The sequence below is a fragment of the Ranitomeya variabilis genome, chromosome 1 (assembly GCF_051348905.1).
Source record: "Ranitomeya variabilis isolate aRanVar5 chromosome 1, aRanVar5.hap1, whole genome shotgun sequence".
Classification (NCBI taxonomy): domain Eukaryota; kingdom Metazoa; phylum Chordata; class Amphibia; order Anura; family Dendrobatidae; genus Ranitomeya; species Ranitomeya variabilis.
In genome coordinates this window covers 713,621,008-713,647,984 of record NC_135232.1, presented here as the reverse complement: position 1 = coordinate 713,647,984, position 26,977 = coordinate 713,621,008, and the positions used below count along the sequence as shown (strand labels likewise).

The window sequence follows — 26,977 nt, the reverse complement described above, 5'->3', positions numbered from 1 at the left end:
GGAAGAGCTGGGTTCATTGGTTTAGATGCAGTCTTTCTCATCCACTGCTTTCAGTACTTCTGGATGAAAGCGCTGTAAATGTCTCTTTAGATTAGAAGCTCTGGTAGGAGCATTTTTTATCTTTGCCTGAATATGCACTGATCTTGGCTTCACAGCATTTGTTTTCGTCTGGATCATTTGTCATACACTGACAGACATAATGTTTTCTATCTTGAGTGATGGTGAAATGTTCAAATACAGCTGATTTAATGTGACGCTTCTTTGACATTCTCATGTTTTTAATTCTGCATTCACAATCCAAATGACAATTGTTTTTCCTAAAAACAATTATACAAATTTATTGCCAGGTCGTACAACTGATATAGTGGTCAGTAATACTGTTATTCCTCATGTACTCACAGTTAACTGATGCAAAGTTTGTTGAAAGGATACTTCTTCTTACAGTCTTCCTCTTCTGAGTAGCAGCTGTGAGATGCTTGGAACACGCACAACTAGTAAACATCTAGTCTAGAGGAGGAGCTTTACTACTAAGAATTTGCAACACATTTTCACTTTCAGTTTCATACATTGTAAGTAGGGGGGTTTGGGCAGCATGAGGTTAACCAAGTATAAGATTAGATAAGGGCAGTGGAGAACAGTGACACACAAGAAGTAAGAAATGTCTCTATCTCCAGCAGAACTGCTTATCACTGTTGTTCATAGTTTGATAGAACATATATATTTGAGTAACATCATTTATAAAATTCATATGAAAGTTCAATTATGAAATATTAATACATTTTTTTTTTAAAGCTGGGGTCGGAGTCGGTACATTTCTACCGACTCCAACCAAAACTAACTCCGACTCCACGACTCCGACTCCACAGCCCTGGCCCGTAGAACATTAGCACAAGCAAGGGAGTGTCCACATTGAAAGCATCCCAGGAGGGGACCCCTGGTACCAAACGGTTTTTTGGCAGGAGGAATATAATGGCTCCATACAAGTATATTACTTATGTTTGGAGACCTTCTAGCAGTCATGGATGGAAAATCACCCAGGACGGAACCCAGGGCTGGCTCAGTGATAAGGACTGACCAATGTTTGGTCAGAATATCTCTTACACTAGACCATTCAGATTGAATGTTGTAATGAATCTAATTTATTCACCTTCAGCTCCTCTTTTGATCGTATTATTTGTTGCATATAAAAGATCCTTACGCTGTGTCCTCCTGGCCCTATCAAAACCATTTCTGATGCTCCTATGGCTATAACCACGTGCCTAGAAACGTACTTTCAGATCAGCAGCTTGAGCAAAAAACGTATCCTTGGTAGAGCAGATCCGCCTCATTCTGAGGAACTGCCCCGACCAGGACGGCCCTCACAGTAGCTGGATTGTGGGCTGAGTCAGCATGAAGCAGAGCATTCACTGCTGTCGACTTCCTGAAGACATCAGTCTGAAAGTCGACATGGCTAGTATCATAATGGTAAGTCAACCGGATTATTATAGGGATTATTATTTAACGGACTCATGAATGTCTCGAGCTGCTGCGCCGTCTTCCCCCACAAAAACAGAATATCATCTATATATCTGAGCCAGCACAGCACATGGTCAGCGGCCCGTGCCCCCTCGTCGCCAAGAAGGAATCTCTCCCAGTACCCCAGGAAAAGATTAGCATACGAGGGCGCACAGGCCGTACCCATGGCTGTGCCCGCGCTTCTGCAGATAATATGCATTCTTGAATACAAAAAAATTGTGGGTTAGGGCAAAGCACAGCAGCTCGAGAATAAATTCACATAGAGGGCCGCCCAGATCGGAAGTCCCCAAAAAGAGGCAGACCGCCACAAAGCCATGCTCCTGATTCGTGATCTATGCACGTGTACAGAGTCTGGACATCAGCGGTGACCAAGAGGACACCTTGGTCCACAAGGACATCGTCGACCCGTGAGAGGACGTCCGTTGTGTCTTTAACATACGATGGTAAAACTTCAACTAATGGCTTGAGATAAAAATCAATAAACCTGCATATGGGGTCACAGAGGCCATCAATACCAGACACGATTGGACATCCCGGAGTGTAAAAAGTTGGTGTTTTCGGACACCTGACTGTCAACCCTTCCAACACCCTTTTATCAATGACATCATTTTCCAGAGCACTGATAAGTATTAATTGCAACTGGGATGAAAAAGAGGACACCGGATTGTACATCAATTTAGTATATGTTGCCACATCCTTAAGCTGGCGGAAGGCTTCTTTTTCGTATTTATTACATGGACAGATCACGATGTTTCCCCCCTTGTCAGCTGGCTTATATACAACATCCTTATAGGATTGGAGTTCCTTAATAGCCTGCCGTTGGCTATGTGTAAGGTTATCATATCTGCGTTTAGAGGAAAGTTTTTTAAGATCTTGAGATACTAATTTTGTAAAAATATCAACTGCCGGACATAATGACAAGGGGGGAAACTTCGCTGATCTGGGCATGATGGCAGGTGGAAATCTACCTTGGGATGTTGCGGATTGTTCATCCAAGAGATCCTCCAGGATCTGCAGTGTCTCTCTTTCTGTCCCAGTGAGGGATTCTTGCACTTGATAACCTTTATGATGTAATTTTCTCAATATTAGTTTACGAGAGAACAAATTAAGGTCTTTCAGGGCTGTGAAATAATTGAAAGTGTTAGTCGGGGAGAAAGTCAGGCCCCTACTTAGAACTTCAATTTGTACACTAGTGAGAGATCTTGTAGATAAATTAAGTACCTGCAGCCCGCCCTGGGTACCTGTCCCTTGCAGTCTACCCGCCATGCCTTTATTTTTAGAGGTCTGTCGAGTGGTAATCCTATTACAGGATGATGTTGGTCCAGCTTGATCCCCTGGAGTCTGGAATGTTGGATGTTATTCTCATCCCGTGAAACATTCGATATAACAGATCTGGATTTTGATCTTGAGTTTGAAAAGCTCCTATATCGGGGACGGGAACGATCCCCTGAACCACGCCACCTATAAACAGTTGAGGTCTGCTTGTCACGCAAGTCACGTCTACATTTTCTGGCTTTAGTGCCCTGTATGTCATTTGCCCATTTTTGGAGTTCGGCATCAATGCTGTTAAGTTTCTTTAAAGTATCGGCAGACATCTCCTTTTTTGAATAGATTCGATCTCTGTTTCTATCTCACTAAGTGTATGCAAGTCCATATCTTTTAAAAGTGCCATATATCCCAGGGAACAATTGTTAGAGAGTTCCTTCCATTTATTTTTAAAATCGCCATCCAAAATGGGGAACGAAGGAAAAACCTGTATTCTTAATCCTCGAGGGATAAGCCCTCCTTCCAGATATTTTTTAAAATAAGCATGGTTCCACCAAACTCTAGTCCTCTTTTTCAAAAGGTCTTTAAATGAATGATGGACTTTTGCAAATCACCGCCCGACCCATCCAATTCCACATCAATTTAATTTTTTTGTATTCAAGGATGCATATTATCTGCAGAAGCACGGCACAGCCATGGGTGCGGCCTGTGCGCCATCGTATGCTAATCTTTTCCTGGGGTACTGGGAGAGATTCCTTCTTGGCGACGAGGGGGCACGGGCCACTGACCATGTGCTGTGCTGGCTCAGATATATAGATGATATTCTGTTTTTGTGGGGTGGGAGGGATGGCGAAGCAGCTCGAGACATTCATGAGTCAGTTAAATAATAGTCACTATAACATCCGGCTGACTTACCATTATGATACCATCCATGTCGACTTTCTGGACATCAAGCTGGAGATTGATGGCACTCGCCGTATCCAGACTGATGTCTTCAGGAAGTTGACAGTGGTGAATGCTCTGCTTCATGCTGACTCAGCCCACAATCCAGCTACTGTGAGGGCCATCCTGGTCGAGCAGTTCTTGAGAATGAGGCGGATCTGCTCTACTGAGGATACATTTTTTGCTCAAGCTGCTGATCTGAAAGTACGTTTCGGGGCACGTGGTTATAGCCGTAGGAGCATCAGAACTGGCTTTGATAGGGCCAGGAGGACACAGCGTAAGGATCTTTAATATGCAACAAATAATACGATCAAAAGAGGAGTTGAATGTGAAAAAAATTAGATTCAATACAACATTCAATCATGAATGGTCTAGTGTAAGAGATATTCAGACCAAACATTGGTCGGTCCTTATGACTGAGCCAGCCCTGGGTCCCGTCCTGGGTGATTTTCCGTCCATGACTGCTAGGTCTCCAAACTTAAGTAATTTACTTGTTCGGAGCCATTATATTCCTCCTGCCAAAAACCCGTTTGGTAACACGGGTCCCCTCCTGGGATGCTTTCAATGTGGACACTGCCTTGCTTGTGCTAATGTTCTACGAACTTCAATTTTTGAGTCATTTGATGGTTCTAAAACATTTGACATTAGACAGCACATCTCGTGCGGTACTACAAATGTCATTTACTACGCCACGTGCGGGTGCTCCTTAATATATATTGGTTTAACATCAAGGGAGCTCCGGGTCCGTGTCAGAGAACATGTTCGGGACATTCAGGGGGCAAGGACTGTGATTGATCCCTCTAACTTGAAGGCGATTCCACGCCACTTTAAATTGTTTTACGACTGTGATGCGGGGTCTTTTCGTGTCAGGGGTATCGACAGCATACATCTCGGTGTGAGGGGTGGTAATTATAAAAAGGTACTGGCACAGCGGGAGGCCAGTTGGATAGTGCGACTCAATACTATGACACCTAGTGGCTTTAACGAGTCCCTTAGTTTTTCTTCCTTATTGTGAGGATTATTTTTGATTTTTTGCCATTGCATTGTTATTATTGCTTCTCTTGTTGGCTTTCGCCTCTCCCCCGTATCCATTCATTTCCCCTATAGTACGGGCTCCCTTTCCATCCTGGTCCCGTTTTATTATTTTTGTTTTTAACTCACTATTATGTTTTAATGGTATTCTTACTATTTCTTTCTTACTATTGCCTCTTTTTTATTATTCTAGTTTCCTTCTAGTTTTTCTATGAGCCGCATCGGACATACTTTAATCAATCCTATCTGTGGGTGGACTGGATAGGATGCCTTCTTATGGAAAATTACATGGCCAACAATTATGGACATTGAAAGAACCGTCCTATCCCACTTTATGAATTACGATCCTTATATAAATGTATATATTATGTCATGCTTTGATATTTCCCTGTCTTTTTAAATATTGATACCCATTATATGGCTTATGAAGCATATTGTGCCACTCTTTTGGGGTCTTTGCATTTAAGTTGGATTCTCATTTTAACAGCGGTAGCGCGCATGCGGTACACCTGTCTCCCTCGCCCTGCATTAGGGCGGCGTCAGTACTGCCTCCTGCACGCGACTGGGGACTACTTCCCCGCTTGCGTGTGGTGATGCTTGATGTCCTCATCTGATGCAGGACCTGGTGGGCGGTGTGCGCATGCACCGTGAGAGCCGCTTCTATTGGCCGTGGCTTAGCATGTGATTAATCACACGCACGCCACCCAATCATATTTTAAGGTCCTTGTGGCGCTATTTCTGCACTTCCCCTTGAAAAAGCACCACACAAGAAGCGAAACGCGCGTCGGGGGTCTCTTTCTTTGGGTCCAGTCCGGTGTCCTGTTGCCCTCCATATTGGTAAGCGCTGCTGTTATACCTTATATACCATTGGGGTTTTGGTGACATACTGTATTATCAGCGGCTCACTGCCTTTACATATACTGATTTACTGGGCAAGGCAAACCGGGGGATGTCTGTCTCTTTCAACCATTCTTATGCAATTTAAAGTTTCTTGTATGTATTTATGAACGATCTATTGCCTTTTTGCATATGAAATAAAAATTACTAGTTTTAACCAATATGTGTTCACCTTGTGCAGCATAGCTATGGAGTGGGTGTTCCTTTTGCCTTTGGCTTTGGGTTTCTTCACACTATTTAGTGTTTGAGTTCCCATTTTTCAATATGTTTTCTGGCATTGTTATTGCTGCAGAGTTTACAGGGGTGGGGGTCCGCCTGTCAGTGATCAGACCATATACATTGCTGCGGAGTTTACAGGGGTGGGGGGTCCGCCTGTCAGGGCTCAGACCATACACATTGCTGCAGAGGTTACAGTGGTGGTGGTGGGGGGTCTGCTTGAAAGTGATCAGACCATACACATTAATGCAGGGTTACAGGGGTGGGGGGGGGGGCCGCTTGTCAGTGTTCAGACCATACACATTGCTGCAGAGGTTACAGTGGTGGGGGGGTCTACCTGAAAGTGATCAGAACATACACATTAATGCAGGGTTACAGGGGTGGGGGGGGCGCTTGTCAGTGTTCAGATCATATACATTGCTGCAGAGGTTACAGGAGTGGGGGTCCGCTTGTCAGTGCTCAGACCATACAGATTGCTGCAGATGTTACGGTGTGGGGGTCTACTTGTCAGTGCTCAGACCATACACATTGCTGCAGAGGTTACAGGGTGGGGGGTCCGCCTGTCAGCACACAGACCATACACATTGCTGAAGAGGTTACAGGGATGGGGGGTCTGCCTGTAAGTGATCAGACCATACACATTAATGCAGGGTTACAGGGGTGGGGGGTCCGCTTGTCAGTGTTCAGACCATATACATTGCTGCAGAGGTTACAGGGGTGGAGGTCCACTTGTAAGTGCTCAGACCATACACATTGGTGCAGAGGTTACAGGAGTGGTGGTCCGCTTGTCAGTGCTCAGACCATACACATTGCTGCAGAAGTTACAGGGTGGGGGTCCGCTTGTCAGTGCTCAGACCATACACAATGCTGCAGAGGTTACAGGGTGGGGGTCCGCCAGTCAGAACACAGACCATAGATATTGCTGCCAAGGTTACAGGGTGGGGGTCCGCTTGTCAGCACTCAGACCATACACATTGCTGAAGAGGTTACAGAGGTGAGGGTCCAACTGTCTGCGCTCAGACCATATACATTGCTGCAGAGGTTACAAGGGTGGGTGGGGGTCCGCCTGTCAGCGTTGAAACCATACACATGGGTGCAGAGGTTACAGGCGTGGGGGTCCGCCAGTCAGAGCTCAGACCATACACATTGCTGCAGAGGTTACAGGGCTGGGGGATCCGCCTGTCAGTGCCCAGACCATATGCCGCATACTGCATCACATTGCTTTGCATGGCTGTCGTCCCAAAAGGAAGCCTCTTCTAAAGATGATGTACAAGACAGCCGCAAACAGTTTGCTGAAAACAAGCCAACTAATACTGGAACCCCGTCCTGTGGTCAGTTGAGACCAAGATATACCTATTTGGTTCAGATGGTGTCAAGTATGTGGGGAGGCAACCAGGTGAGGAGCACAAAGACAAGTGAGGCCTGCCTACAGTCAGGCATGGTGGTGGAGTGTCATGGTTTTGGGCGGCACGAATGCTGCCGGATGTGGGGGGCTACAGTTCATTAAGGGAACCATGAATGCAACATGTACTGTGACATCCTGAAGCAGAGCATGATACTCTCCCTCCAAAAACTGGGCCGCAGGGCAGTAATTCAAGAAAAGACCCCAAACAAGCCTACAAGACCACCACACTCTTTGTAATGAAACTGAGGGTAAAGGTGCTGGACTGGCCAAGCATGTCTCCAGACCTAAACCCTATTCAGCATCTGTGGGGCATCATGAACTGGAATGTGGAGGAGCACAAGATTTCCAACATCCACCAGATGTTGTCCTGGAGGAGGAAAAAGGATTCCAGTGGCCACCAGTGATGCTCTAGTGACCTCCATGCCCTAGAGAGGTAAGGCAGAAAATAATGGTGGCCACAAAATATTCACACTTCGGACACAATTTGGTCATTTTCACTTGGGGGTGTACTCACTTCTGTTGCCAGCAGTTTAGACATTACTAACTGTGTTGTGTTATTTAGAGGCATCAACACTGTTATACAAGCCGTACACTTATTCCTGTACATTGTATCAATGTCAGATCTTCCGTGTTTCCCCATCAGAAGATATAAAATATTTACAAAAATGTAAGAGGTGTACTCACTCTTGTGATATACTGTATGTATACATTGCACCAACTTTCTATTGAACATCCAAACAGAAAAATCTGGTGACAAAAAACCAAGGCTGCAGTTTTGTTAGATTTTAGGAGCCGTCATTGAGAGAGGTTTCCACACCCGACTCCATGTTCTCCAGGTCGCCGCCCTCTGCCCGTTATCCAGGTCGCCGCCCTCTGCCCGTTCTCCAGGTTGCCGCATTCTTCCCAATCTCTCCTGCTCACCCCGGGGACTAAGCTCTGTTATACACAGTCACTGATGTCCACTGCTCCATCATTTGCAGACTGGAGTTGGCTTGACCGCTCAATAGTTGCCGAAATTCCAGGTCACTGATTATATATTAATGATGGCTTATCGTTCGCCATATAAGAGGTGCAGGCGTGGACTGGCATGCTGATAACAGCAAAACTTAGCAGTCGGGAGACATTAGTACTTTCTTGAAGTTTTCTGCCCAAAGCAAAGCCTGAGACAGTGACTGGTACTTCTTCACAGTCAACACAGGACATTCCAGCTTTATCCACAGTCCTGTCTGACATCCTGGTGGCTACAGGACACATGGTCTAACAGACAGCCTGCACAATCCTAGCAGCCACTCCTCCCGACAACCCAGGAAAGGATAGAGTGACAACTGGCAGTCAGCAATCCGTGCTCAGCAGTCCGGGACAGCAGTGTCCGTGCTCAGCAGTCCGGGACAGGAGTGTCCGTGCTCAGCAGTCCGGGACCGAAGTGTCCGTGCTCAGCAGTTCGGGAAAACAGTGTCCGTGCTCAGCAGTCTGGGAAAGCAGTGTCCCTGCTCAGCAGTCCAGGAGAGCTGGTGTAATGGCAGACATCTATTAGACATGGATTACAAGTGAAAGCTGATATTTCTCTAGGATCGGGTTCTCCCCTATTAAGGAAAATCAGCACCTGAATCACTTCATTATGAGGGGTCAATTCTCCAGTCGCCAGTATTCACAGGGTCGCAGTAAACAGCCAAGGAGCCAGGGCCAAGGCCTGCAGCTACGGTGACCACCGTCAGGCAGAAATCTATGGGAAAACATTTTCTTCCTCAATTGACTTGGTGAAAGGCTTTCTATGGTTTGTAAGGCGAGATAAAAGAAATAATAAAAGTGCTCATAAGATTGTGCCGAGTGCACTGAAGCGATGCCAGCTGTGGCCAGAGGACAGGACACATTCCAGGACTTGCACGGTCGCACACGGTGCCAAGTGACCCAATTGGAAACTGCAATGTTTGATGTCGGCGGGTACAGTTCTGTGCCAGAGCCACTGACTCATCTGAAAGGGGATTTTCAGCCCAGTAAGCAAACACAAGGCCAATCACCGAACACGATCACTGACTTGCCTGGCCCTGTGTGTGCCCTGGCCGTCACACCATTGCCCCCTGCTTGCTTGGCACATGCATGAAAAAGGCACTACACATATGCATGCAGAGATTATCCGCAGATTTTGTTTGGGGACTTTTGCAAAAAAAAATAAAAAAATAAAGAAATGGAACATGTGAAAAAGCAAAGCAAAATTCTGCCACCAAGAGCAATCTGTCATTGCTGCCACCGGGCAGAACCAGCCGTCAGTCAAACCTGGTGTCTCCACAAACAGCAGCATTACAGGAAAGCAATTCTAGGCTTGGCACTACCAAATGTAAAATGCTGGATCTCAAAAGGATGATATCTGCTGCCACAAATCTAACTCCTGAAATCTAGATTCAACATGTGCAAGTCTTGTACTCCAGAGCTGCATTCACAATCCTGCTTGTTGACCTGGAAACTGGGAGGTGGAAATGTAAGACTGTAGATGAACTGCAGAAAGTTCCCAGAGCAATAAATAGAAGTGTGAATGCAGCTCTGGATGTTACTGGACAATGACGCAGTGCATCAGATGAGCAAATGTCATGGCGGCCTGCCACGATCACACAGAGGAAGTGGATGCAGTTGTGCTTCCATTTAAAGGGTGTTCCCCGAAGCCTGGACAGCAAGCCTCAGAGCATGCTGGGTGGTCCAGGCGGATCATCTGTACAAACCTAGAGATATTTGTGCTTCTTGTGCGGACGGCGCTGTAATTGACTAATAATCTGGAGCCGTGCAGTGGAGGCGGCAGGGACAAGATTTATTCTTCCATACATACACTGAACGCTCCCCACTGTTGCAGGATGAAGGCAAAATTCTGGGGGCCCAGCTCCACCAGTCAGAGTGTGGACCCTCTCTCCCTGCTGGGCGTAAAAATGAATCAAGCACATGAGAAGGGTCTGAGCACGGCGCCCTTCACCACTGATACTCAGAGTGATGCCGCATGTGTCGGGCGTGAGGCCAGCGCTCTGGTTTGGATCAGAGGACTGGCGGCCATGGCAGACATCAAAGCTTCACCCTGCAGGTCTACCATAAAACATGGACAGTGGGGGAGACGCACTGAATGCAGCCAGTAATGTCTCTGCCCAGGGTTCCTCTGTCCACAAGGAGCAACATAAAGGGGGTGGCCGGCCACAAGATGGAGGGGTCACACCACCCCAGGGGTCCTTAACTATGGTGGTAACACATGCTGTGTCCTTGACAGTAGTGTATAAATATGGAGGATGCTCCTGAAACAGAATGGCAGCATGTACTTAGTGTCCCAAACTATGCCATCTGGTCCGAGCCCCAGGCCTGATGGGTGCTATACAAAGCTGGATTAATAGCAGAATACGGGGGTCCAGTTTTACATGGGTCGGCAAAGAAGCAGAGTCCTGTGACCCCCAAGCCCAGCAGACCCCCCAGGCCTCACATACTCATCTCGGCAGCTCCACCATCTTCTCCCCACATGGCAGCTAAATCCACTGCACAGTAATCGTGAGATCTCTGGCCCACAGCTGCAAGGAGGAGATTACAGATCCATTCTACCTGATACACCAAAATGTCTCTACCTCGTTCCTGGCCAAGATCCGCTCAGCCATAAAGTGCAGGTGATAGATTAGCCGTGACGTCCCCTGTGGTTTATTGTTCACAACCCACCGGTCCCCTTATTGCATTATCTATACTGCGATCGGAACGGCCGGCCGTGCAGAGAAATGCAGAGAATGATCCTCACATATCACATGTGACAGGTGGTGAAGATTGTGCATCCGGCATCGCCCGTGATATACACCGAATACAGACAGACCTTGAGGAGCAGAAATGCGACATCCATAAATCACTCACCCGGCTCCATATATATCTGCCAACATGTTAATTACTACGAGCGCCAGTGCCATCAAAGCAGTAACTCCTTCCTGGCCAGAAACTGAGCATCCCGGGCAGGCAGTGCATCCTGCAGCTCAATGGAAACCGCCCTGTATAATCATATCTGGCAGAGCGCTGCTGCCCATCAGCTGCCAGATACATGAGGGCCACACAGACCTCTGCTAGTTATGCAATCATAGCCACTCGCACATGTTAACACTTGCTTTATTCTGTATGGAGGTGCTGGTCAGTTTTTGGTGCATTTATTCCTACCAAAGCTTTTCACCTGACAAGCCAACAATACGAATGTTTGTCGGGTGAAAGGATTCATGAGAACAGATCACTAGTCTGCGGCAGATTGGCGATATGTGTAATGGCCGTCAATTAAAAAAATGATAGCAGGTGTCTGTAATGGCCCCCTAACCCTGGTGTCTGGGCAGCGGAAACTCTGCGTGCACAGTGGGACCCCACAATCCACCATGCCTCAAATCAAGGTGAAGCTGTGAGATCTGGCACTGTGATCTAAGCAAGATCGGAGCCACCCGCAAAATCAGAGTGTCACGATAATGTAAAAATGTCATATTGTGAGTTTAGTTCTAGAAGGTTCCATGGAAGACACACGCTGTGGGCCACTCCGACCCCCCCTCTTCTCACTCTGCCTGCTGCCTGTGTGTGTAATTCAAAACCCCTCAGTTTCCCTCCTCCCACAAAGAATTTATATAGCTCTACGCTGCCAGACTATGTGAACACTACTCATTCCCCCTCCCACCTGGTACTGGCCAAAACTAGTACAGAAAGCCTGAGATTCTTTGTTCTATTAAAGTGACATATAGGGGCACCGATCCAGGCTAGAGATATAAGAATTATATATTCCAGATGTCCATCGATAGATCTATAACTCACTGAAACCGCTAGCAGCTAAATGCAACGAGTGCAAAGAGTGGATTTCTCCGTAAGCGGGTAATGCAATTACACAGTGCTTACACTTAAAAGAATCCCCATGATGTGGGGCACATCCTGATCATTGTGTATTTAGTATACGAGATTCATACAGCGAGCTAGGCATAAAAATAGTTGCCCTAGCTCCAAGTAAAGGGGAGGTTTCAGCCTCTAAGTGAGGTCACCACAGGGGGAGTGCCTGTGTTTTGGGCTGTGAGATAACAGACAGCAATCTTGCAGTGTCTTTTGTCCGGGGTCTAGCTGCTGTACAGATGTGTGATGCATCTAGATGTAGCCCCTCCTCCTCAGCACAAGGCCAGCCATGATGATGCAACGAGATAACGACCTGTAAGTGTTCTTTTCAATTTTATTACATTATTTGTAATTGTATTGTACATATGATTTGTCTCCTTTATAATATCTTTTTATACCTCTGTAAACACTGCCTACCTTTTTTGGAGTAAAATATAAAATGACTAGCTTGTCTCTCCTTGTTCTATAATGAACTGGCACGTCCTCTGAAGTGAATTAACGCTACTGATTTGGGTTGGCTCCGGACTCGTTAATAATTAAGAAAATAGGAGCTGGTGGCAGTAGAATTTGTCCTGTGCAATTGGGAGTCTTTGCAGCGATCGGCGGCATTGATAATTATTGTTCCCGCCTGACAGGGAGTAGTTATATCGCCCTCGCTGCAGCGTGCCCAATAGCCAGTACATATCAGGCAGCCTTTCTGGCAACTAACTGCAGTACCCTGACTGACCGGAGGGTAAGGAGGGGCGCGACAGAGCTGCAAGTTCTAACCAGAACTGGGAAGTGGGATATAGATAAATCCCCTTCAGAAAGAACCAGGGGCAACCAAACAACCCCGATTCATGACAAATTGGTGTGAGTGGTGGGGATGATAAAGGTATCCTCCCCGTGAACCGTGACATATTGGTGGGATCCCTGACATATCCGGTGGGATTCGTGACACAGAGCCACCCGCATGATCAGTGCCGCCAGCAAGATCAGTGCCGCCCGCAAGATCAGTGCCACCCGCAAGAACAGACACATCTGTAAATCAGAGCCACCCGCAAGAACGGAGCCACCCGCAAGTACGGAGCCACCCGCAAAATCAGAGCCACCCGCAAAATCAGAGCCACCCGCAAAATCAGAGCCACCCGCAAGGTCAGAGCCACCCGCAAGGTCAGAGCCACCCGCAAGGTCAGAGCCACCCGCAAGGTCAGAGCCACCCGCAAGGTCAGAGCCACACGCAAGGTCAGAGCCACACGCAAGGTCAGAGCCACACGCAAGGTCAGAGCCACACGCAAGGTCAGAGCCACACGCAAGGTCAGAGCCACACGCAAGGTCAGAGCCACACGCAAGGTCAGAGCCACACGCAAGGTCAGAGCCACACGCAAGGTCAGAGCCACACGCAAGGTCAGAGCCACACGCAAGGACAGAGCCACACGCAAGGACAGAGCCACACGCAAGGTCAGAGCCACACGCAAGGTCAGAGCCACACGCAAGGTCAGAGCCACACGCAAGGTCAGAGCCACACGCAAGGTCAGAGCCACACGCAAGGTCAGAGCCACACGCAAGGTCAGAGCCACACGCAAGGTCAGAGCCACACGCAAGGTCAGAGCCACACGCAAGGTCAGAGCCACACGCAAGGTCAGAGCCACACGCAAGGTCAGAGCCACACGCAAGGTCAGAGCCACACGCAAGGTCAGAGCCACACGCAAGGTCAGAGCCACACGCAAGGTCAGAGCCACACGCAAGGTCAGAGCCACACGCAAGGTCAGAGCCACACGCAAGGTCAGAGCCACACGCAAGGTCAGAGCCACACGCAAGGTCAGAGCCACACGCAAGGTCAGAGCCACACGCAAGGTCAGAGCCACACGCAAGGTCAGAGCCACACGCAAGGTCAGAGCCACACGCAAGGTCAGAGCCACACGCAAGGTCAGAGCCACACGCAAGGTCAGAGCCACACGCAAGGTCAGAGCCACACGCAAGGTCAGAGCCACACGCAAGGTCAGAGCCACACGCAAGGTCAGAGCCACACGCAAGGTCAGAGCCACACGCAAGGTCAGAGCCACACGCAAGGTCAGAGCCACACGCAAGGTCAGAGCCACACGCAAGGTCAGAGCCACACGCAAGGTCAGAGCCACACGCAAGGTCAGAGCCACACGCAAGGTCAGAGCCACACGCAAGGTCAGAGCCACACGCAAGGTCAGAGCCACACGCAAGGTCAGAGCCACACGCAAGGTCAGAGCCACACGCAAGGTCAGAGCCACACGCAAGGTCAGAGCCACACGCAAGGTCAGAGCCACACGCAAGGTCAGAGCCACACGCAAGGTCAGAGCCACACGCAAGGTCAGAGCCACACGCAAGGTCAGAGCCACACGCAAGGTCAGAGCCACACGCAAGGTCAGAGCCACACGCAAGGTCAGAGCCACTCGCAAGGTCAGAGCCACACGCAAGGTCAGAGCCACACGCAAGGTCAGAGCCACACGCAAGGTCAGAGCCACACGCAAGGTCAGAGCCACACGCAAGGTCAGAGCCACACGCAAGGTCAGAGCCACACGCAAGGTCAGAGCCACACGCAAGGTCATAGCCACACGCAAGGTCAGAGCCACACGCAAGGTCAGGTCAGAGCCACACGCAAGGTCAGGTCAGAGCCACACGCAAGGTCAGGTCAGAGCCACACGCAAGGTCAGAGCCACTCGCAAGGTCAGAGCCACACGCAAGGTCAGAGCCACACGCAAGGTCAGAGCCACAGCAAGGTCAGAGCCACACGCAAGGTCAGAGCCACACGCAAGGTCAGAGCCACACGCAAGGTCAGAGCCACACGCAAGGTCAGAGCCACACGCAAGGTCATAGCCACACGCAAGGTCAGAGCCACACGCAAGGTCAGGTCAGAGCCACACGCAAGGTCAGGTCAGAGCCACACGCAAGGTCAGGTCAGAGCCACACGCAAGGTTAGAGCCACCCGCAAGTTCAGAGCCACCTGGAAGAACAGACACATCTGTAAGATCAGACCGCACTGGAAGAACAGACCCAATCAAAAGTCAGGACCTTTAGGGAACATTAGGGACACTATACTAGTATTTCTTTAACTCCTTCACGACATGGCACTTTTCTGGTTTTGTAACGTTCTTACCTTTCCATCCTCATAGTCCTGTGGGGTCTTGTGAAACAAGTTGTAGTTGAGTGACACCAAACAATGTGCTGGGAGTGGGAAATGCACTAAAAAGGAAAAGCCGCCATTGTTTATTGGGGTTCGGTATTATGGCGTTTACTGTACAGTAACCGTGACCTGGCAGCACCATTCTAAGGCGACACCAAACTTGTGTAGATTTTTCATTTAAGTGGTGGAATATAGGCCAGACACCAGTCAGCATGTTGTGGGTGGAGGAGCCGGGGTGCTTGTCCATCTGGGGCTGTTAATGACACCAGGGGGTAGATACGATGTTTGGATCCCTTTGTTTTGTGTTCTGATTTTTTTTTTCTCTTTCCACCTTTAGGTTTGATGGATCGGATTCCTACAGATGTAGATTCTGACACCACAAGATTCGGTTTAATTTGTTTTATTTATATTTAATGGAGGAAGAGAGAGATTCACATTATAATTTTATTTTTAACTCTTTTTATTTACTTTTTAACCTGCGATCGTCTGATTTCTTGATCTAAATGCTGCAATACCATAGTATGAGTACCAGTCATGGTCTTCTATGAAGCCCAGCCACAAGCTGTGTTTCACCAAAACATTGTCATGGAAGGTACAGGGGTCGTCAGGAGACCCCAGGATTTCATGCAAGCAATCCCATGGCTGCCCTGCGATTGTGCAGTGCTGTAAATTGCCACTGCCTTCTTACACAAGACAGGCAGCCACAGACTGGCAACCTTTAAGCTTGCTAAAAACTCATTGTTCTCGGCAGCACTTTGCAGAGTCGCTATTGGTGGTAAAGACTGCCTAATGATTAAAGGGGATGTCCATAGAAATTAATTCTTCTTCAGACTGGGTACACAAAACATAACTCCTCCCCGCAGCTTCCAGTCACTGATGGCATCTACTGCTGGTCCCATCTCAGCCGATCACTGACTGATGAGGGTCGCACAGCAAATCTGGCCTTCTGCCATGTCTTAATCAAGTTTTCCAGTATTGGAAAACCCTGCTGCTTTACCAGTGCCAAGTCTCCACCACTGCTTGTTTTTGTCAGCAGCACTGACGTACACAGCGCTGCAGACAATCACTTAACACAGAGACTCTGTCCGAGTTTAAGGCTCAAGCTGCTGAGCTCAGCGATTGGCTGCAGCACTGTCAACATGATGTCAGCACTGCAGACAATAACAGTCCCCACAGAAATCACTATAGACAGAAGGTTAAAGTGTCAATCCCTCTTCTCCAAACCCATAATAAATAATGAGTCCATCTAACCCTGAGCCATTGTGAAGCTTCTCCTCCTGGGACACTGCTACAAATTCACCTCCAGTGTTCAGGAAGCAGAAAATATGCAGCGAACATAAACCTCCTGTACGTCTCATTCAGTCCGGAATGTGGTCACTGCTACCTATGATGGATAAATCACCTCCTGGTTCTTGCCAAAGAGAAGAAGTCCAAGAAGCTAAGGCTAAGTTCAAACTTGGCATTTTCTTTAATGCAAATTTTTAGCTGTGTTGTACAGTATCAGCAAACTTTATGATAGCTCAGAAATCTCGTTTTTGTTTTGTCATCAGTATTTTAATGCTTTGCGTGTTTTTTTGCACAATAGAGCATGTCAATTTTCAGCATTTTTCACTCAATTGACATGAATGGATGGTGAAAAGACGCTGGTATCAGGTTTTGCTGTGTTTTGTTTTTGTTTAGAATAGGACTTTTTTCACTAAACTTTATCAGCATGCACAAGAGACAAATCTAGCATGCCAAAAATACAGCAAAAACGGAAGAAAAACCTTCTATTTTTGGCAGTTTTGTACCTGCCAAGAGATCAGGTTTTGCTGAAGAAAATTAACAGTGAGAAAAAAGAAAAAGCAGCAGATTACTCCAACAGGAGCCACTGAGAACATCTCAAGATCCCAGCCAACTGACCGACAATAGGGCAGGGATGTGTCATGCCAATGGCGCTCAGCCACTTCACTCACAGCCTCTGATCTCCTGCAAATTACACCAGAACCGGCATTTCCAATATCAAAGGTACTGCTGCAATCAAGGACCGCACAGTGCTCGGCTGCCAGATGGTGCAAAAGAAGAGCAGTAAGGAGGGTCTACAGAGAGACTGGTCTAAGCGGGCGGCGCCATATCCAGCAAATTGTCCCTAGGTCTTGGTCACTAGCATGATTGACTCAGCATCCAGAATAAGAAGCCTGTGCCGGACCCCTGACAGCTTCTTCAGGCCTCTCCACCCCAGTGCTAAGTGCTGCAGAAGCCGGGACTCTGTTCAGGTCACACAGCAGCATCAGAGGCAGAGATCACAGGAGGACACATAGGGAACGTCAGGCCAGACATTCACAGACCTTTTTTTCCCCTGTTTGTTTCTCCCCAAGTTTACAAACTCAGAGCACGTCCCGTCCCCGGCCTTCCTAACATGGGACACTGCTGGGGGATTCGGTTCACAGTCATTTCAGAAACCACAACTCTCTCCAGAACAGGACACCATTAACCTTCTCCTCACCAGAAACCCTGATGATAAGCTCCGGCAGTGCGCAGCGGCTCCGCCAGGCACTCAATGGGTTCAGTGTGACGACCTCCGAGATTACAGGGATCAGATGTACTTATAATGTTTAATGCAACACAGACATGGCCTGGCACCGAGGTCTGCAGGGCCGTGCCCTTCCCAAAACCTAAACACCCCAGCAGCTGAGTCCAAAAAAATCTTCATTATTGCAATGGAAAACAAAACAGGAGGGAGAGACATCCAGAGCACACATTGTAATGAACCAGCTGGGAAGATTGGCAAACTGTAGATTGTCATGAGCAGGTTTCACAACGCCCCGGGGCGACGACTGCAAATCATCGGATTCTATAAAGCCGCAGAACCTGGCGCATATTAAAAGGCCAGAACCGCAAACCCCCAAATGCGGGAGCCACAATCCGACGAGGTGAAAGACAAAGCATTGAGGTGCCGAGGTTTAGACCGTGCCAGAATGAAGGGAACTGAATGTAGGTTGGGGTCATGCTGGGGGGGTCTTCATCAGGGTCATGCTGGGCCCCCCTAAAGAACAAACCACATCAAAACAGGGCTCTCAAAAAGAACCAGCAAATGGCTCCTGGGAAATATCCATCATGATGTCAGGTGACGGCGAGCCGCGACGTGTGACTGGGGGCACAAACGGGAATAAATCCCCTGGGGAATTTCACAAATCGTCACCCTGGTATCCAACCAGTGATGGGAAGAAAATGTGGTCACGGACCCCCACAGCGCAACGTCCAGAATTATAGCATTACTGCAGTGAGAAGTGCACAAATTAAAGGGCACTTTCACCATTTTATTACTTGTAGGACATGACATTACTTGATTTGACCCCCCCCCCCACAGTGCATGTTCCCAGGCAGCACACATATCACCACTGTCCTCAGCACATAGGGGGGATCAGGAAGATCAGGAAGGATCGAGGCCCGGATCCCACTGATCTGCAGGACATTTCACGCTCAGTCAAACATTAGATATAATAGGATAATGAATCCATCGAGTTTCTGCACTGACAGTTTGGAGAGCTGAAATCAGCTGCCGATGGCCACGCTCCCCTGTGACAGCCCCTGGACTGTGCTATACGCTCATGAGGATGGAGGACAGCGCTGATCTCACTCATCTAATAAAGCTAGGACTATAGAAGTGACTGTGCTGGGACGTGGCAATGGCTCCAATGTGCCTACAGACAGGGCCAAGACTTCTCCAGAAGAAATACGGCTCATTCATCTCAGATGTCACGGCCCAATCTGTGGGGATGAGGTTATTGTCAGCTGTTGTCAGCCAGTGCAGGATATGGAGATCCTGAGCAATCTACAACGGATGGGAAGGTAAAAGACTCCCGGTCCTATGAGGACTCCTTTGTGGAGAGCAGTACATGTGACTGATGCCAGGACTCGTACTGAACACCCAGGATGATCAGCATATATTCTGCCGTGGACAGTGGTCACCATGACTGGGTGTATGACAGTGACCGGACACTCCTAGACAGACACCTGGAGGCCACATCACGCTGCACCGACCTTGCCCGCTCAGCATTTACAATGTGTAGATGTTCTCCTGGCTGCCATCCTCACATTTAAGCCGTTGTGACGACACAGCATTTAAGCTTAATTATCCAGATGTCTACTTTCAGTAGGCCAGGAGGAACAGACTTATCTTTATGTTGACTTTTCTTGTAGGTTGAATTGATATTTGTAAATTGATGAATGGCTGCTGTTTACCTCTTATATCAACTTCTACAGCTTATTGTCTGCTATCTTTGCAAGACAGTGATGCAGGGTCACTGAACAATGATGCTTGTAACAACTAAGCAAATAGTTACTGTAAAATTGTCTAAAAATACGAGTTAATCTCATTACACCTTCCTCTTGACCTGTGGATGATGGCTTGAAGGACAACAGTTGTGAACTATAAAAAGGGGATATGCCTCTGTAATAGGTTATCCAAGAGATCCAGAAATCGAAAGAACCAGAGACTCTTTACAAAACCACAGCCAGGAGCACTCTACAGGATAGCTGTCACAACATCTTGGCTACATCACGAGGGACACACAGTTGACATTCTACTGGACGCCAGCTTAAGGGACTATAGCCCCGGCTGAAAGAATACAGATCTGCTCCAATGACCATCACTGAACCCATGGATACGTTTGGGGTAGTCAGGATTTGGACCCCCCCGGTCACCTGGCTCCATGGAGATGTTCTAAGAAGCCAGGTTGTGACTCTTCAGTCAACTGGCCTTGTACCTCAATGGACTGTCATTTTTCTAAGCTTCTTGTTACCTCCACAGGTGGGGGTAGTCGGCCCTAGAAGCTCTGAAATCATAGATGCTCTTATCCGGATGAGTCAGCGGGAGGGTGAGAGTCTGTAATTTTGCACCATCTTGAGCATTGTGATCAATAAAGCATTGCCACACTGTTTTACCCTCACCCTGTGTGGTCTGAGTAGTATTCTGCCCAAGGGAAAAGAAGAGTGGGCATTCAGTGGTATGAGCCCTGGTCCATTCGGTTTCAGGCTAGCACACTATACCACCCGCAGACCCCCCGTATTTCCACAGCTATCCCCACATTTCTGCAGTCTTCACATTTACGTGGTCACGTTATCTCGTCCTGGCTGATCGCCTAATGGGATCCTGCTGCTGGAATGTGTATGTGCCGGGATGCCATAGGCCTGAGGACGGCTTCGTCCGGGATCATCCATATTCATTCACTCATCAGAAAGTGTCAGGAACTTTCCCACACCGAGACAATGAAGGGGCTTCACAATAGAAGTAGGACATTGGGACATTAACGCTCCGGCCTCCCACCACTTCTGACATAAGAGGGGGCCTTGAATTCATCAGCGACACACGGCAGCCACATGCTATCCAGGAAGGCCGTCACTGAGGTCTTTGTCCTCCATCACTGCTGACCTCAAGCTCAGAGAACGGCACTGAGTCTGAGCGCACCCCACCGAGAGGTGGCAACGTGTCCAAGACCATCAAAGCAAGCACCAGCAGCAGAGAGGACAGACACTCCCCAAGGGGAAGAGACCAAATGCTCCCTCTGAGGGACCCATACTCTCCACCAGAGGGGCCCGTACTCCCCCTAAGAGCTGCAGGTTGTTGCCAACCATCTCCAGAGCCCCGGACTTACATATACATAATACTGCTGTGAATTCTGTCCATGAAGCAGATGGCTCAGGATGAGCATTGGGACATGGAGAAGGTAATCACTGCCAGTCTTCAGTCAATGGTTCATCATTAACAAGGCCCCGACGGGGATTAATAAAAGTACCAGAAGTTGAATGAGTCGAGAGATAAACCAAGTGCCTAGTACCGGTGGTCTCGCTCCTTGCACCCCACATTTCTCGCTCCTCGTACCCCCAAATACTCACACCTCGCACTCCAAATCTTTCGCTCCCCACCAGGACGGGCCGGCGCTCCTCATTACCTCCGTTATCTTTCATGTTTCCTTTATTAGGCTAACACTTTTATTACTTAGCTTCCCCAGGGATAATCAGAGGGATGAGGCCACAATGGCTGCATGTCTGACAAGTCTCACAGCTCGTGCCTCGTTAGCGCAGACACCGGGTCTCACAGAGGCGATAACGGAACATTATAATGTACGAGGGGCTGCATCTAAAAACAGTCCTGAAAAATACTCCATATAATCCACCTACCCTCAGCGCGTGCAGCCTCATGTCCAGATGGGGCAGACGTCCGCGGATCCAAGTCCGAGCACAGAGCACAACAGACAGAGCACAACGGGCAGAGCACAACGTGTTCAAAGCGCAGAGCACAATGTGTACAATGCGCAGAGCACAATAGGCAGAGCACAATGTGTACAATGCGCAGAGCACAACGAACAGAGTACAATGTGTACAATGGGCAGAGCACAACGGGCAGAGCACAACGTGTACAAAGCGCAGAGCACAATGTGTACAATGCGCAGAGCACAATAGGCAGAGCACAATGTGTACAATGCGCAGAGCACAACGAACAAAGTACAATGTGTACAATGGGCAGAGCACAACGGGCAGAGCACAACGTGTGCAATGCTCAGAGCACAACAGGCAGAACACAATGGACAGAGCACAATGTGTACAATGTGCAGAGCACAACGGACAGAGCACAATGTGTACAATGCGCAGAGCACAACGGGCAGAGCACAACGCGTACAATGTGCAGACCACAACAGGCAGCGCACAACGGACAGAGCACAATGTGTACAATGCGCAGAGCATAACAAGAAGAGCGCAATGGGCAGAGCACAACGCGTACAATGCGCAGAGCACAACAGGCAGCGCACAACGGACAGAGCACAATGTGTACAATGCGCCGAGCACAACAGGAAGAGCACAACGGGCAGAGCACAACGCGTACAATGCGCAGAGCACAACAGGCAGCGCACAACGGACAGAGCACAATGTGTACAATGCGCAGAGCACAACAGGAAGAGCACAACGAGCAGAGCACAACGCATACAATGCGCAGAGCACAACAGGCAGCGCACAACGGACAGAGCACAATGTGCACAATGAGCAGAGCACAACAGGCAGAGCACAACGCGTACAATGCGCAGAGCACAACAAGCAGAGCACAATGTGTACAATGCGCAGAGCACAACAGGCAGAGCACAATGTGTACAATGCGCAGAGCACAACAGGCAGAGCACAACAGGCAGAGCACAACGCGTACAATGCGCAGAGTACAACAGGCAGCGCACAACGGACAGAGCACAATGTGTACAATGCGCAGAGCATAACAAGAAGAGCGCAATGGGCAGAGCACAACGCGTACAATGCGCAGAGCACAACAGGCAGAGCACAACAGGCAGCGCACAACGGACAGAGCACAATGTGTACAATGCGCCGAGCACAACAGGAAGAGCACAACGGGCAGAGCACAACGCGTACAATGCGCAGAGCACAACAGGCAGCGCACAACGGACAGAGCACAATGTGTACAATGCGCAGAGCACAACAGGAAGAGCACAACGAGCAGAGCACAACACATACAATGCGCAGAGCACAACAGGCAGCGCACAACGGACAGAGCACAATGTGCACAATGAGCAGAGCACAACAGGCAGAGCACAACGCGTACAATGCGCAGAGCACAACAAGCAGAGCACAATGTGTACAATGCGCAGAGCACAACAGGCAGAGCACAATGTGTACAATGCGCAGAGCACAACAGGCAGAGCACAACGCGTACAATGCGCAGAGTACAACAGGCAGCGCACAACGGACAGAGCACAATGTGTATAATGCGCAGAGCACAACAGGCAGAGCACAACAGGCAGAGCACAACGCGTACAATGCGCAGAGTACAACAGGCAGCGCACAACGGACAGAGCACAATGTGTACAATGAGCAGAGCACAACAGGCAGAGCACAACGCGTACAATGCGCAGAGCACAACAGGCAGAGCACAACAGACAGAGCACAATGTGTACAATGCGCAGAGCACCACAGACAGAGCACAATGCGCAGAGCACAACAGGCAGAGCACAATGAGTACAATGGGCAAAGCACAACGGAAGTCCACAACGAGTACAATGCGCAGAACACAACATACAGAGCACAATGAGTACAATGCACAGAGCACAAAGGGGAGAGCACTATAGGCAGAGCCCAATGCGCAGAACACAATGGACAGAGCACAACACAGACCATCCGCTGGTCTCCTGACCTGAACTCCACATCCTCATAGGCATTAAAGATGCAGATTATGAGACCCATGGACAGAAAGTGCCCTGACCGAGATCTGCAGATGTCTACATGAGCCGTGAAGAAGACATACGGAGAATGCTGCGTATCCATCATTAGAGATCAGTGGTGACATCACTGAGAATGCCGCCTGTCCATCAAAGCGTTTGAAAGAGTATCTCATACTATCCTTATTGAAAAAACAACCAAGTATGGGATTGACAAGGCTACGGTTAGGTGGATTCATAACTGGCTCAGTGATCCAACCCAAAGTGATAATAAATGGTTGCACATCCAATTGGAAGAGTGTTTCAGCTGCAGTACCACCAGACTCTGTTCTGGTTCAACATTTTTATAAATGATCTAGATAAGGGAACTGAAAGTAAACTGATCAAATTTGCAGACGATGCAAAGCTAGGAGGGATAGCTAACACTAGAGAAAACAGAGAAAGGATTCAGAAGGATCTAGATAAGCTTGAACAATGGGCAGCGACTAAAAGAATGGTATTTAGCAGGGAGAAATGCAATATTCTACTTCTAGGCAAGAAAAATGAAAATTACATCTATAGAATGGGAGGAAGAGAACTAAGCAACAGCACATGTGAAAAAGACTTGGGTATACTAATAGATCACAGGCTGCACATGAGTTAACAGTGTGATGCAGCAGCAAAAAAGGCAAACACAGTTCTACGATGTATTAAGAGAAGCATAGAGTCTAGATCACATGAAGTCATTATCTTCCTCTACTCCTCCTTGGTCAGGCATCATCTGGAATACTGTGTCCAGTTCTGAGTACCACATTTTAAAAAAATACATTGAAAAACTGGAGAAAGTTCAGAAAAGAGCTACGAGGATGGTGAGCGGACTGCAAAGTATGTCCTATGAGGAATGGTGAAAGGATCTGGGAATATTTAGCTTGCAAAAAAGCAGGCTAAGAAGAGACTTAATAGCTGTCTACAATATCTGAAGGGCTGTCACAGTGTAGAGGGATCATCATTCTCATTTGCCCATGAAAACACAAGAAGCAATGGGATGAAACTGAAAGGGAGAAGATACAGATTAGATATTAGTAAAAACTTTTTGACAGTAAGGGTGATCAATGAGTGGAACAGGCATCCACAAGAGGTGGTGAGTTCTCCTTCAATGGAAGTCTTCAAACAGAGGCAGGACAGATATCTGTCTGAGATGGTTTAGTGAATCCTGCATTGAACAGTGGGTTGGACACGATGACCCTGGAGGTCCCTTCCAATCAAACATTCTAGGATCCTATGTCTCTGTATGTTCAATCGGCCGTTCTTCAATTCTTTTGGCAGTAAGTTTTTGTTTTTTTAAATATTTACAATTTTCTCAAAACTAGCACATTAAATACCCGACAAAGAGAAGAAATTAGCAAATCAACGTAATATTTGCTCTCGCTGAGCAATGTTTGGAGGTTGGAGTTTATCAGCAGCCACATTTTCACATACATCACACACCCAAAAATCTGCTGATGCAGAACATCTTTTCTCCAGCGCTCACAGCATGAAGTGATACAAAAGATTCCAGGCCAAGCACCTCACATGACCCCAAGCAATGTGACAGGGGCGAAGCGCATTGATTCTTTATGTACATTGTATAAAGTACCACCAGCGGCCTGAAGACCCCACTTTACCTTTTTTGTCCCTGTGAGCCTCATCCAGCTGCTGCTCCATCTTGCTGATCTGGTGACGTCGCTCCTCTTTCTCGGATTCTTTCCTCACTTTGTGTTCCTTCAGCTGCTCCCGACACTGCTGATGCTGACTGCGGAGCTTCCGCTCTCTCCCTTCTCGCTCCTTCATCTCTTCACAAAGCCAATGAAGTTTTGTCTAATGGAAAAGTCATGCATAAGATGAATCCCTAGATGTCTTTACTACACATGACAATCACAGTGTTATACTCCAGAGCTGCACTCACTATTCTGCTGGTGCAGTCACTTTGTACATACATTACTGATCCGGAGTTACATCCTGCATTATACTCCAGAGCTGCACTCACTATTCTGCTGGTGCAGTCACTGTGTACATACATCACATTACTGATCCGGAGTTACATCCTGTATTATACTCCAGAGCTGCACTCACTATTCTGCTGGTGTAGTCACTGTGTTCATACATTACATTACTGATCCTGAGCTACATCCTGCATTATACTCCAGAGCTGCACTCACTATTCTGCTGGTGGAGTCACCATGTACATATATTACATTACTCATCCAGAGTTAGATCCTGTATTATCCTCCAGAGCTGCACTCTCTATTCTGCTGGTGCAGTCACTGTGTACATACATTACATTACTGATCCAGAGTTACACCCTGTATTATACTTCAGAGCTGCACTCACTATTCTGCTGGTGCACTCACTGTGTACATACATTACATTACTTATCCTGTACTGATCCGGAGTTACATCCTGTATTATACCAAGAGGAGAAATCGGGGGCCTTATATGTTTGTACCAGTAGGGGAGGTCGGGGAGGCTTATATGTGTGTAGCAGGAGGAGAGGTCGGGGGGCTTACATGTGTGTAGCAGGAGGAGAGGTTGTTGGGCTTATACGTGTGTACCAGTAGGGGAGGTCGGGGAGGCTTATGTGTGTGTAGCAGGAGGAGAGGTTGGGGGCTTATATGTGTGTAGCAGGAGGAGAGGTCGGGGGGTGGGGGCTTATATGTGTGTAGCAGGAGGAGAGGTCGGGGGGCTTACATGTGTGTAGCAGGAGGAGAGGTTGTTGGGCTTATACGTGTATACCAGTAGGGGAGATCGGGGGGGGGGGGGGCGTGTGTAGCAGGAGGAGAAGTCGGGGGGGCTTATAGGTGTGTAGCAGGATGAGAGGTTGTGTGGCTTATATGTGAGTACTAGGAGGAGAGGTCGGGGGGTGGGGGCTTATATGTGTGTACCAGGAGGAGAGGTTGGAGGGGCTTATATGTGCGTACCAAGAGGGAGGTTGTTGTGCTTATATGTGTGTACCAGGAGGGGAGGTTGTGGGGCTTATAGGTGTGTACTAGGAAGAGAGGTCGGGGGGCTTATATGTGTGTACCAGGAGGAGAGGTTGGAGGGCTTATATGTGTGTACCAGGAGAGGTTGGGGGCTTATATGTATGTATAAGGAGGAGAGATTGGGTGGCTTATATGTGTGTGCAAGAAGGAGAGGTCGAGGGGGTTGTTTGTGTACCAGGAGGAGAGGTTGGGGGCTTATATGTGTGTACAAGAAGGAGAGGTCGGGGGCTTATATGTGCGTACAAGAAGGAGAGGTCGGGGCTTATATGTGTGTACCAGGAGGAGAGGTTGGAGGGGCTTATATGTGCGTACCAAGAGGGAGGTTGTTGTGCTTATATGTGTGTACCAGGAGGGGAGGTTGTGGGGCTTATAGGTGTGTACTAGGAAGAGAGGTCGGGGGGCTTATATGTGTGTACCAGGAGGAGAGGTTGGAGGGCTTATATGTGTGTACCAGGAGAGGTTGGAGGGCTTATATGTGTGTACCAGGAGGGGAGGTCGGGGGCCTATATAT

At 48.3% G+C, this 26,977-nt stretch overlaps 1 protein-coding gene across 16 annotated transcripts in view; it reads right to left on the bottom strand.

Annotated features, from left to right (window-relative positions):
• Positions 1 to 26,977, bottom strand: part of CEP128 (centrosomal protein 128) — a 261,366-nt gene that overhangs the window by 70,440 nt on the left and 163,949 nt on the right. For 15 of the 16 annotated variants that reach the window (XM_077267464.1, XM_077267459.1, XM_077267455.1 and 12 more), the window contains one exon: positions 25,111 to 25,303. In XM_077267464.1, the coding sequence (XP_077123579.1) occupies positions 25,111 to 25,303 (193 nt within the window). The remainder of the gene's footprint in view (positions 1 to 25,110; positions 25,304 to 26,977) is intronic. The other variant, XR_013216499.1, reaches the window with a different exon arrangement.